Below are 12,664 nucleotides of genomic sequence, written 5' to 3' on the forward strand. Positions count from 1 at the left end.
CGGAGGCTTCATGGTGCACAGAGAGGAGGAGGATGTTATCCCCTACTCCAACATCTCTAACGATACAGAGGATTTAAAGAGGAGCAGCCAAAGTAAAGGATTAGCAACTGATGATGTCATCGGGATGTGGAATTTTGTCTCTGATTCCTGGGTATTGAGCTGTTAGCATGTTAGCATCACACAGCAACAGTCTTCAGTCAGAGGCCTCTTCAGATAAGACTGACTGCTACTGGAGATGATACTTCCGGCCCGCAGCATCACCATCCTGTGACCCATTGAAGGTCTTTGGATAGTTTGAGTTATGGCATGTAGTTTCCTTTTGGGATAAATAGTTACATTTAAAACGATGATGAGACTTCATACGGTGAAGAGAGACGTAGGTCCAACCAACGTCGGCATCAGAACTGTGCGGATATTTTTATGAATTTCTCTTCAAAACACAAACGGGAAGCTGAAACATGAGTTCATTTTCCTTCCAAACCACACGAACTGAAAATGGGAAAATCTACATTTTTGGTCAAAAATACTCAGAATTTTGTGCGAAGCCACTGCAGCTTGACCAATCAGAGCAGTCCTGCTTCAGCATCACCTGGATAATAACTGAACCCTAAAAGGTGCTGATGCTGCAGTTCTGTGTAACAAACCAGAACCATAATTAGGTTTTGGCAGCTTCATTTATCGGACTGCTGACGGCATCAAAACTCTTCATCAGTCTGACCGTCACTGAAAGACTACTGGAGCTGTAAAACGATCACATCTTCTGTGACATCACCGTGACATCACTATGACATCACCGTCTCTCTGCGTGAAGCCAGAAACCAAAACCTGACGGTAACCTACGATAACGAGCTGCTCTCTGATTGGCTGAGAGAACAAACCAGCGAGCTTTAAAGGATGAGGAAGAGGAGGGTGAGAAGAAGAGGCTCGCCGCGCTGCTGAGGGGGGAGGGGTGCATCTATTATGCATGACGGCACACACACACAACACACACATAAAGGAGGCCAGGGACAACAGAGGCCATTGAGCAAAGGCAGCCATGAGTCACATGACCGTCTGACGGACCAATCAGCTTCCACGCTCCAGATCGCCTTCAGTCAGCAGATGCATGGAGGAAAGTCAGAGCATCTTCACTCGTTTTCAGAGAGGAAGAGGGTTTTCCGGCTCCGCTTTTTAAAAATGAGGACAAAATGTCCTGAAAACGGAAAAATCCGACATGATCTCCAAACTTCCAGATCTTTGTTTGAAAGAAACAACCTGCCAGGCAGGAGGCGGGGAAATCAATCCTAGCAACAATATTTCAATGCAAAAGAAAAATGAAAGTCAGAATTTGCAATTTCAGCACTTAAAAGATTTTGAATCCAGTATTTGTGCAGATTGTGAAAAAAAAACCTACATGAGACGCCGACAGAGAGAATAAAACTATTTTATAGCTTAATTTTTCTGCTTTGGATCAAAAATTATTTACATATTTTTCAATATTTCATCAATCATTATTCATGAGGCGATTTTTATATTTTTACATTTATTATTCAGCGTTTTTGCTCCTTGCATCTGAAGATTTCTGGGATTTAAAGCTGTTAAAAGCAGCTCAGGAAATTTCAGGAGAAACTTTAAATGTTGTCAAAAAATCCAAAAACCATCAGACAAGATCTTTTATTACTCTGCAGGTAAATTTTAAAAAAGTGGGAATAATAAAATACGAAAAAGAATCCTGAGAGATGACATTTTCAATGAAATTACTCGGGATCATTGGGTGCAGCCATGATGGATTATGAACACAAGAACAACCTCTAACCCTTCTGTCATGTTGAAGAAGAAATGTTCTCATCTTTCCAACAAAGCTTCAGATGGTTTCGGTAACGCTGCTGTTCTTTACTGTCTCCTTCACGAAGCAGAAAATGATGAAGATGAAACTGAAACTTCTGAGCAGACGCACAAGCGCACCACATAAAATGAATCTCACTAGGAAACAGAGACACAAGACGAACAACCATGCAGACGCACCAAAGGGAAATGAGGGAGACCAAAAACCAACCAGTTTCCTAACTGGAGTACCCAGAAAGAACCCACACACTGACAAATGGAACAAAATCATATCCAATAGTTTGCTAAGCGTCTGCAGCCTGAGCGTTCATAGCGCATTTCATCCAACTTTTACTTTGTTCATGTGAGACATGCATCATGATTCTGCATCAGAAGAAGACAGATGGTAAATCTGGACGTAAAAAAATGTCTGAAAATGATAATAATGACCTGAAATCAGTCTGAGTCAGTGAAGGCATCGCAACCCAACCCCACCACTCCTGGTCCGACTCCACATCCAAACAGAACCGGGTCAGAAGCTGCAGTCAGTGCTCCACTAAAGGGCGCTGCCGTTAGCTTCTTATCAGCTTGGTGGCCATGCTGTCGCTCTCAACAACCTTAAGATCTATCCAGAGTGCTGCGGCGGCCATCTTTACTGCCGTAAACAGAGGGGGGATGGCTATGTTCTTCTTCTGCGCTTCTTTGGGGTCAGAAGCTGTTCACAAAAAATACATTTGGAATTGGACCTGAAGACCTGCTAAGTGAACATGACGGTTCTCCTTCAACCCATCCATGGGGTGAAGTTCCTGCTGCATTTTCCCAACCTGTCTCCTCCTCCAGCTTTTCTTTGACAGCCTGAACGTTTGTGCAGCGACCTTGACGTGTCGCTCTGCATCCTTCTGATCAGCTTCCAGTCCTGCTCCCTGATTCCTGCACGCGGAGCGGTGAAAGTGACCTCTGTGCGCCTGCAGAAACGCTGAGTTCGTCCTTGATGTGGCTGCTGTTTGACCACTGAGGCAGGAACATCAACAGGGTTCAAATCCTGCAGATTTTACTGCAGCTCAACACGTCACAGTTACCGCATTGGAATATTGGCGAGTCTGCAGTTCATTTTCACCGCAGACTTTAACTTAGTTTTAGTCAATCCTCTTGTCATTTTAGGTTTAGTCTAGATTTAGTCCAATAAGCCTTCGTACAGATCAGTTGTTTTTCTGGTCTTTTGTTGCCGCAGGGAAAATCATTTCACATATTGATAAGTGATCAGCATTTCGAAGCACACAGACTAAAAAAAGCCTTATGAAGAAAAGAAAATCTAAATAGTTTTGAAAAATGAAGTCATCAATATGACAAGCTTTATAGATTAAACCCCACTAGTCATGTTTCCGTCAACTGTTTATTTTGTACATTTTGAGGTGTCGCATTGGAAAACGTTGGAAATGGCAAAACTCAAAATAACTTCCTCAATTTTGCAAAAATGTTTTAACTTGAGGTGGCTTTTGGCTAAGAGAGCTAATGCTCTAAAGAAGTGATGGAAACACATTTACTGATGCAGCAAATGTGTTTCCATCCACTGGTGGGTCTGTGCCTTATCAGAGGCACCAAACTCAGAAAATTTCAGTCCACAGCGGCAGTTATGTTAACTGAATATTTTCCATTTTTCTTTAAACGGTGATGGGAAAATTCAACATTTCAACAGAAGACATCTGAACATCGTCTCTGACCTGCAGACTGAACTAAAAGCATCTTGTTAGGCGGGAGCTGATGAGGCGTTGGAGGCTTTGGAGCATCTGGCAGAGGGAGTGCATCCTCTCAGAGACTCTTCCCTGCTACTCACTGCTTCAATCTGAGAAATGTTCCCTGATTTCAAAACTTTGGCTGAAGTGATGCTTGTAGTTCCAGTTGGAAGGGAGGATTTCTTTCTGAGATTTGTGGTTCATGCTAATGTGCAACCTGCGTAGCATCAGCATCTGACGAAATCACACTCTGCTTATCCTCATTCCAAACCAGTGATATTTTAAAAGTTCTCTCAAAATTAGCCTGACAACATAGCTTGTGGTTGTTGTTTAAATTGCTTTACTTCCACATGACTAAAATTAAATCTGACAGTCTTATTTCATCATTTGTTTCTTTTTTGTATACAAAAATGTAAGTTTTTACTTAGTTTTCATCTCAGAAACTGCAATAAACTCTTCTAATCAACCAAGCTCCGCCACGGTGACCAGCAGTTACTCTGGTGTAGATTCGGTCCTCTGGTCAGTTTGACTGGACTTTTTCTCTGGTGGTTTGAAGACGTTTCGCCCGTCGTCGCCTTTCGGCTGTAGACTTGATGGCTTCACAGCTTGGACTAAAGCTGCAGCTGTTTTATCTGCAGAAACTGAGTGAAATGTTAATGATGCATCTCTGTGTTCTGCAGCTGAGATGAGACTAAAAACATAAACAAACATTGGGCCGGTTTGACTGCGGCCCGTTGGGTCTGAGCCCAGTCGGCCTCTTCATGACTGTTTTAAAGCAACTTCCAGACATCAAACCAACTCCAACACACACGCTGAGTCATGATCATCAGAAGAAACTAGTGAGCAATGAATGGACGTCTGATTTGTTTAATATCTTCCATAAAACATGATGAATGGTCAAAAATGTAAAGTACAAACTGAACTGTTTTTAACTTGGTTTTGAATATTTAATTTGTCCTTCAAGGACCTTAAAATGTACAAATAAGCAGATCAGCAGGTAGAGTCTCTACAGCTTTATTTTGAAAGCTTCATACAACAGGAAGTGCAGCAGCTCAATTTGAAAGTCTGATCGGAGCAATCAAAGTGTCCTTGCATGCCTTACCACAGCAGGTGTGTGTGTGAGTGTGTGTGTGTTCTCTAAGTAAATAAAGTCAGACGAACCCAGCCCCACCCGCCCAGAGCCGCCAGAAGGGCAGAACAAACCAGACCACTTATCCAGGACTGAGCACACACGGCTTTGTTTAGTTTCCATCGTCTGAACCAGGAAGTCCATTTGTCTCCATAAAGCAGGAGGAAGCATTTTTATTAGTGGTGGCACTCATTTAACATTTTTAATGGAGTTAATTGCAGGATCTGTAATTAATTGTCAATAATTTTATTCAAAATCATAGACAAAATGAGCAACACTTTCAATTCAGACGCATTTCTGCTGCTGAATTATTGAATAAATAAACATTGGAGCTAAAAAACAAAGATATTTATAGTTTTTATTCTGTTCTTCAGGTTCTTCAACCATCAGATTGGAGCAAACTTTTATTCTGTCCATTCATCGTTCCAGAGTTTCAGAAAGTCCTGATCATTCAAGGAGATTCTTTAGAAATGTGGACTATGGACGCTCACATTAGTGATAGCTGCTACATTTTTAGCATTAAGATGCTATTTTAGGCCAGCAAAGCTTCACTGATAGGCTAACTCCTTTTAGCACAACTTGAACACCTGAGTCTTTTCCACCATCCAGTCAGATTGTTTAAAAGCAGAAATGAACCCCAGTGGGACCAGAGAGAAGCAGCTTCGTCGTTCATCACCGTTAGCGGAAGTTGCTTGTGCGCCAGTTTTACAGGCGTACCAGAAACACATGAAGACAAATGTTCTGGCCAGAAACTTTGAATGTATTTTTTATTTTATTTTATTAGATTTAAAATTTATGCAATTAATGAGTAATTCTATATATTTATCAAAATGTATTGATCTAATTTCTTAAGGGCTTTGTAATTCATCAGCAAGAATCTATTTTTGATCAAATACCCAATATTTGGCACAATTGTCAACATCAGTTGATTGTATTTGATGAGTGAATCAATAAATGGAGAAATTTGAATCATACTAAATGATTTGCTGGGATTTTGACTTAGTGCAGGCTGGATTGTTGCCTTCATGCTATGGTTCATCCTGTCGGACGGGTCTAAATGCAATTGTATTCAAAACCATCAGCTTTACTTCTGAGTCGTCCAACTACGTCAGGGAAATTCTGCAGAGGCCTTTTTGTTGAGCGTATTCATTGGATCCACTGCATTTTGATGTAAATGTGTCTTTACAAGATAGAGGAAGTAAAAACCAGAAACTAGAGAAAAACACGTTCTGGGTTGAAAACATGCTGACAGGGTGTGATCACATTTTCAGCCGTTTGTTTCCTCATGTTGTCAGGATGCCTCATGTCACCTCAGATATTCTCCAGCTTTAGGTTTTAATCGTCGTCATTAAACGGTGCTGCTCTCATCGCCTCAGGCTGCTTTGCTACCGCCTGAACCCAGCAGGGATCAGGACCGGTCCGATCACTCGCTAGCTCTCCTGATATATAATCGTTCAAACTCTAATTCAGCTTTCAGATGTTTAAAATCTGCACTGTGATTAATTGAACTTTAAATAATTAAAATTATAGAAATATTATCCCTTTTTAATAAGCTCCATGAAACAAACTGAGATGATAACATTTTTTAAATTGTTATTATGGAAACAGAATATAATAGAACTGCACAATAGTAAATGATTAAGTACAAATATTATATAAGTTGGTTTTTCATGTTTTAATTAGAGTGTTTTAAACTAAACTAGAAATTTCTGAAATAATTTGAGCTATGAATGGATTGAATTGGATTGTATATAGATAAACTGAATCATTTAAGAATAGTGCAAAGAGCTAGAATAGTTCATTTTATTGGATTTTGCACTGCAACTGATTATTTTAAGAATCAATTATTCTGATTGATTAATTGGGGAAAAATGTGAATATTGTGCATGTTTTGATTTAACCACCTACATTTTTATACAATATTAGAAATACCTTAAAATAGCATCCATTTGCATTGTACCTAATTTGACCAAAAATGATTAAAATTGGATGAACTGATTAGTTTAATTTAATTATAAAATAAAGGGGAATTGAAAATGAAAGCTTAAATTTTAAGGAATTATTAATTTAATTGTTTAATTTGGACTGACTGCTTCATCATGCTTGATGGTACTTGTATGGATTGGACATGAAACTGAACTGAAACTTTATGAAATATCTATTTACTATACTATGGAAACAACAGCACACATCAGTTGTATTAAACTTACACCTTTGTACTTGTTTATGTGTGGTTCAGGGCCCAGCACACACACAGCTAATTTGTGGGGTCTTGTCACGTTGTGGGACCACCAGAAAACTTGTGATATTTCAGTGTGAAAACTCAGTTTATGTCAGGAAATGTCTTTAGAAATAATAATAAAGTCAGCATCCATCCATCACCAGTGAGTTATGTCCCAGCACAGACCGCCCAACCCCGTCCCAACTCCCCCGTTTTAGTCAATGAAAATGAAACAGGATATGTGATCACACACTCTGCTGCAAACAAACACAAACGATCCGTCTGTCGCTCCATGTGCACAGATATTGTTTCCAGCTCTTTAAAATACTGTCGACATGCGGCTGCAGCAACCAGCAGAACCAGCAAATCAATTATTAATAAGACGAGTATTGATGTTTTAAGAAGCGATGTTTGATATAGCAATCAAGGAAACGTCTCTATTTTACAAACCTCTAATGCATGTTGTAGTGCTTACATTTGCCCTAGCAATCCCATAATTACATCATTTACAAAACCCTTCAACTTAGCATGACACTGTCAGACATAGCGACCAGTTAATCAACATTAATTAAAGTGACATTTGAATTATTTTATCAATATTTAATTATGTCTAACATGTTCTAAAGCCAGACTTTTGGTTTTATTTTCCATTTTTAGCCTTGCTTCTGTAAATTTAGTGGCCCTATGGGAAAGTTGTGGGTTTAATTCCAGCTTCCTCCTGCTATATATCTGCCTCTGGGCAAAGAAGCTAACACAGAGTTGTGTACTGAACATATCTGGATGAATGAATGTGGCTCTATAGTAAAGAGCTTTAAACTGTCCATATGACTGGAAAGCTCTAGATATATTCAGTCCATTTAACATTTGTGATTTTATCTGTGAAAAGTGCAACAAAATGCTTCACAAAGGCAGTGCATAGAAATTAAAAACACAAATTTACTTCACGAAGAGGAATGACTGGGTGTGAAATGGTGAAAAAGGAAAGAAAAGGAAAGAGTAAGTTCGAAGACAAAAAGTGAGGAAGACAAAAATGAGAGAATAAATGGAATAGCAGAGAGGGGAATATGTATGAAGGAATAAAAGTGAGTGATTGCAGAGAAATGATGGGATAAGAAAAACCTGAATATGAGGGAGAAACCTAACGAAGACGGAATAAAATCAGGAAAACTAGGATGAGTCGGAGAATCTGATTCACTGTTGGGTTTTGCTGGACGGGAGGAAAAACGTCAGTAAATGGAGTTTCTCTGCCAGGCACCAGAAGTGATGACCAGCTCTTTACTTTAATCCGCTAAAAAAAGTTCAGTGTTTAAAATTTTAAAATGAGCTGAAACGATTAATCGATTATAAAATAATCAACTAATTTAATAATTGTTTAATCGTTAACTGGCCGATTAAGAAAGAATTTTATTTGCTGTAGGAATAACTAACTTAAAGCAGTTTTGTACTTGATTCAGACTCTCCAAAAAAATTCTGTATTAAGCTCCTTTTTCTGTCCAGTTATCAATCAGTTAATCCATAAAATAATCCCAAATAATCTCTCCACTGTTCCGATGTTCAGTGGAGGCCCAAGCTTTCCAGATGTGGATGCTAGGAGGATAGTTTAGTTGCAGATGGAAATCTGTTAATTTATTAATTAATCGTTGGAATAATCAACAGAATAATCTCTTGTTCTGGCAATTGATTAATTGTCATAATTAGTAGATCTAATGATGGATAATAATCAATAAAGTAATTGATGACTAAAATAACTGTCAGTTGAATCCTGGGAACAGAACACCAAGTAAAGCTAAACTAATCATCATAATAATCAATCAGTTCATGGCCTGATCAATTAAAATGAGCTCCGTCATTTCCACGCTGATCGTCACTTTTTGACTTAAAGAGTTTATAATCTATTTTATTTATGGTTTTGGTTGGTTTTTTGCATTTTGTTGCTGAATGTCGTGTTTCATGTTGGATGTTTCAAATGTTTTCCAGTTCCAGTTTTGAGACGTTCTGTCCGTCTCTTCATGCTGCGTGGAGACGTTGCAGGAAAAGACGCTACAAGCTGCAGACTTTGGTTGAGCAGCAAAGTTTGATTGCAATACTGCAGCTTAAGTCAGCATGACTGAGTTGTGAGGAAATCTTGGCCCAATCGTAGCGAAATCCTCCTGATCTCTGTCCCTTTTCTAGGACTCTACCCGACACACATTCCCCAAAGTGAACAAATCACCACATTATTTCACGTCTCCTTTCAGTTCCTGCCGCTTGATTCTCTGCTAATACATTTGGAAACCATAGATTAGACTTATTTTTCAAGCTTAATGTCTTTTGACCCTTGACCTGATTGTTTTCCCAAATCCTCCAGAAAATGTTCCTGTGTGTCTGCAAGTTCTTTACTGAATCAAAGTTTTGTTGGTTTTTGCCAGGACATACTTGCATTTTTGTTTTTGCTATTTTTATTACTTGAAAATGGTCTCAAAACAACAATAATGTTTATCGCAGTTATTGCAGTTTATTGTTCAGGAAAGTCTGTCGTGACGGACCGAACAGCCAGATTTTTATTCCCTCTCATGTCAGGCTGTGATGAGGAGGAGGATCTTTCTACTCCGGTCTGTTCAACAGCAACCTGAAGATTTCCAGAACCTGGTTCAACTTTTCCAGGTTAGGTTTGGAAATCCAATCAGGTTTTTTATATCCAGATAAAATATTTCAAGTCAAAGCCAATCAGTGGAATGATGAGGAATCCACAGAGAAAATTTCCTAAATAATTAAGATTAAATAATCTTTTAATTTAGAGCTCAGAAAAAGAAGCAAGTCTTGGTAGATGATTACTGGAGGAGGAGAAGAAATGAAATGAAAGATGAGAGAAGCTGCTGAGGGACGGCAGTGCGGTAAACTCTGCTGAGGCCTCGGCTCCACATCCAGCTGCTGATTTACCGATCAGAGGTTATTGATCCCCCTCGCCCTAACCTCATCCCCCCACCCTGACGGAGGGACAGGAGATGAAGAAGAAATGCAAAAAGAATAGGAATTACTGCTGAACTCAGATCATCTCAACCTGGATGAACCCACGGGGGGAGGAGGGACCTGCGTGGAGCTGCAGCAGAATGACTGCTTGACGTGATACCCTCCCACCTCCCCAAATACCCCCGCCCCCCCATCAATCCGCCCAAACCGCCAGCATCAGCTGTTCGCTCCAGGCGATCCAGAAACGCCGCATCGCGCCGCGCCGCCCGCGCGTCAAAGCGCCGCTCTCACCCGGCGCAGAGGCGCACAGTCATAAAATGGGTGAGGCTTTCCTACAACGAAGGCCTCCCCATCGCCCCCTCCCACCTTCACCCGAGCAGGAGCACGAGGAGAGCCGCATCCATCCATCCATCCATCCATCCAACTGTTCGTCCATCCATCCATCCCGCCTCCTCCACATTCCCGCGGCTCTCCATCAGGGAGGCGGCGGGCTGCCGGATGCGGCCTCCTTCGGTGTAGAAAACAGAAAATCTGCATTTTTTCCTCCCTCGGTCAGATCTCCTCCTCCATCCCTCCTCCTCACACGCACGGCCCGAATTAGAATTAGCTCGGATGGGTGCGTTTCAAGCCGCGTTCCCGTGATGCATGCAGCTCTAAAACCCGAGCGGCGCGGCGGCGCTGGGCCTCTGCGTCTAGCCGCTCAAATCCGCCGTCAGAGGCGGAAATCCCGCAAATAATCAGAATAAAAAGAGTCCAAACTGCAGCCACGCATCATCCGCTCACACCGCACAGACTCCATTACGGGCTGCAGCACACTCTGTATTCACAGCATGAAAGGCTCCGGGCCGCAGCCCGACCCGAACCCGAACCTCCGCAGAGCCGCCGGGAACCCGCAGCAGCGCGGGTCCAGCGGCTCTCCCTCCCCGCATCCTCCGGCCGCCGCGCTCAGGCAGGCCGAGATGCTGCGGCGGCCCGGGAGGAGGAAGAGGAGGGGAGGGGAGGAAGATGGAGGCCAGCGGGAGGATGGGAGAGGAAAAGCAGCTTACGCTTCGCAGTTCCGCCGTGCGGTCCTTCATGGCGCCGAGCTGGCTGCTAGAGTGCGGGGAATCGGCCCTGGTCCGTGCGGGAGGGGGACTGTCCAACACCGGATCCCAGCGGGTCCCTCCGGGCGTCCTCCTCTTCTTCACGGAGCAGAGATGGAGGGAGGAAGAGCGCGGTGTGACGCGTCTCCGCCTTCTGCTGCTGCTGCTTCGGAGGGGTTTTTATCCGTGCGGTGACGGTGCGTGAATCAGCCCTCCTCCTCAGCTCGGTCTGCCTCTTCCTCAGTGGATCTCTCCCCCCTTTCACTCCGCGCCTTTCTCCTCTTCCTCCTCGGTGCGGTCGCAGTGTGGCCCCGCAGCGCGCAAAGCAGCAGCAGCCCGGCAGGAAAACGGAGCGAGAGAGAGGGGGAGGGGGGAGGGGAGGGGGGCTGATGGGAGGGGGGGGGGGGGGGGGGGCTGATGGGAGGGGGGGGTGGTACTGATGCTGCAGAAAAGGAGAAGGGGAGGGAGGGGGAGATGCGGAGCGGATGGAGAGCAGCGCGCATGCGCTCCCTCCCTTCATCCTCCATCTCTTCCTGCCTCCCCCTCCCCCTCCGCCCCCCCTCCCTGATGTCTGCCCCCCCCACCGCAGCAGACTGTTTGCTTTCAGGTGAGAGAGGATCAGCATCAGAGGGAGGACAATCTGTTCACTCTGCTGCCTTATATAGGCATGTGTGCGTGCGCATGTGCGCGTGCGTGGAAGGGGCGGGTTAAGAGTGTGTGGGGGGGGGGGACACACATGCGCACTAACTACAACTGGGATCCCCTGTTCTGAGTCCGGTCCAGTTTATTAGGAACACCTGATCAGGTTTTAATGCAAACTCAGATAATCGATTAGTTAGAATAATGATACTCAACTCATCATGACGTCACCAGGTGACCTTTGACCCCATCCAATCACTGAACAGATGCTGAGAACAGATCAATGTGTGGATGAGACAAAACTTTCTCCAGCTGAACAGAAACTGAAGTTATTAAGTAGGAATGATCTAGAGTTACAGATCTAGAGTTACAGATCTAGAGTTACAGATCTAGAGTTACAGATCTAGAGTTACAGATCTAGAGTTATAGCTCTAGAGTTACAGATCTAGAGTTATAGATCTAGAGTTATAGATCTAGAGTTACAGATCTAGAGTTACAGATCTAGAGTTATAGATCTAGAGTTATAGCTCTAGAGTTACAGATCTAGAGTTATAGATCTAGAGTCAGCACACACAGCTTCAGGCTGACCTCTGACCTGAACCTTCAGAAACACATAAAGACGGTTACAAAGTCGGCCTTCTGTCAGCTGAAGAACATTTCCAGGATATATTAAAGATCTGCTGCTGTTGTCATAGCAACCTTCCAGACCTCAAGCTTAATGTCTGGGTCTGGTTCTGGTTCTACTCTGCAGAACCAGAACCAAACATGGAGAAGCAGCTTTCAGCTTCAATGCTCCATAAATCTGGAACAAACTTCCAGAAAACTGAAAAACATCCGAAACAAATGGAGACTTTAGCGCTGCCTCTGATAAATAATAATCAATAAATTTGATCATTCTGGAAGATTTTGATATGATCATTTGACAAAATGTAATGTTTATTGTTTGTTTCATAATTACTTGTTTTTGTCATGTTTAATACTTGCTGTTATTAAAATGTGCAAAACTAACAAACTTGACAAACATTCAAAAACTTTCCAGAAGAAATAAGAGAATTTGATTTAATTTCAGTTTTTTAGCTTTACATCTTCTTATCATGTTTTTATTTCC

The 12,664-nt window shown here is 42.5% G+C and overlaps 1 protein-coding gene across 1 annotated transcript in view; it reads right to left on the reverse strand.

The window, feature by feature from the left end:
- The window catches only part of stx1b (syntaxin 1B), a 48,388-nt gene extending 37,103 nt beyond the window's left edge, over positions 1 to 11,285 (reverse strand). Inside the window, exon 1 of the mRNA XM_032588626.1 lies at positions 10,882 to 11,285. Within this exon, the coding sequence (XP_032444517.1) occupies positions 10,882 to 10,911 (30 nt within the window). The 5' untranslated portion in view covers positions 10,912 to 11,285. The remainder of the gene's footprint in view (positions 1 to 10,881) is intronic.
- Positions 11,286 to 12,664: the final 1,379 nt, after the last annotated feature.

This window comes from Xiphophorus hellerii, chromosome 16 (assembly GCF_003331165.1).
Source record: "Xiphophorus hellerii strain 12219 chromosome 16, Xiphophorus_hellerii-4.1, whole genome shotgun sequence".
Taxonomy (NCBI): domain Eukaryota; kingdom Metazoa; phylum Chordata; class Actinopteri; order Cyprinodontiformes; family Poeciliidae; genus Xiphophorus; species Xiphophorus hellerii.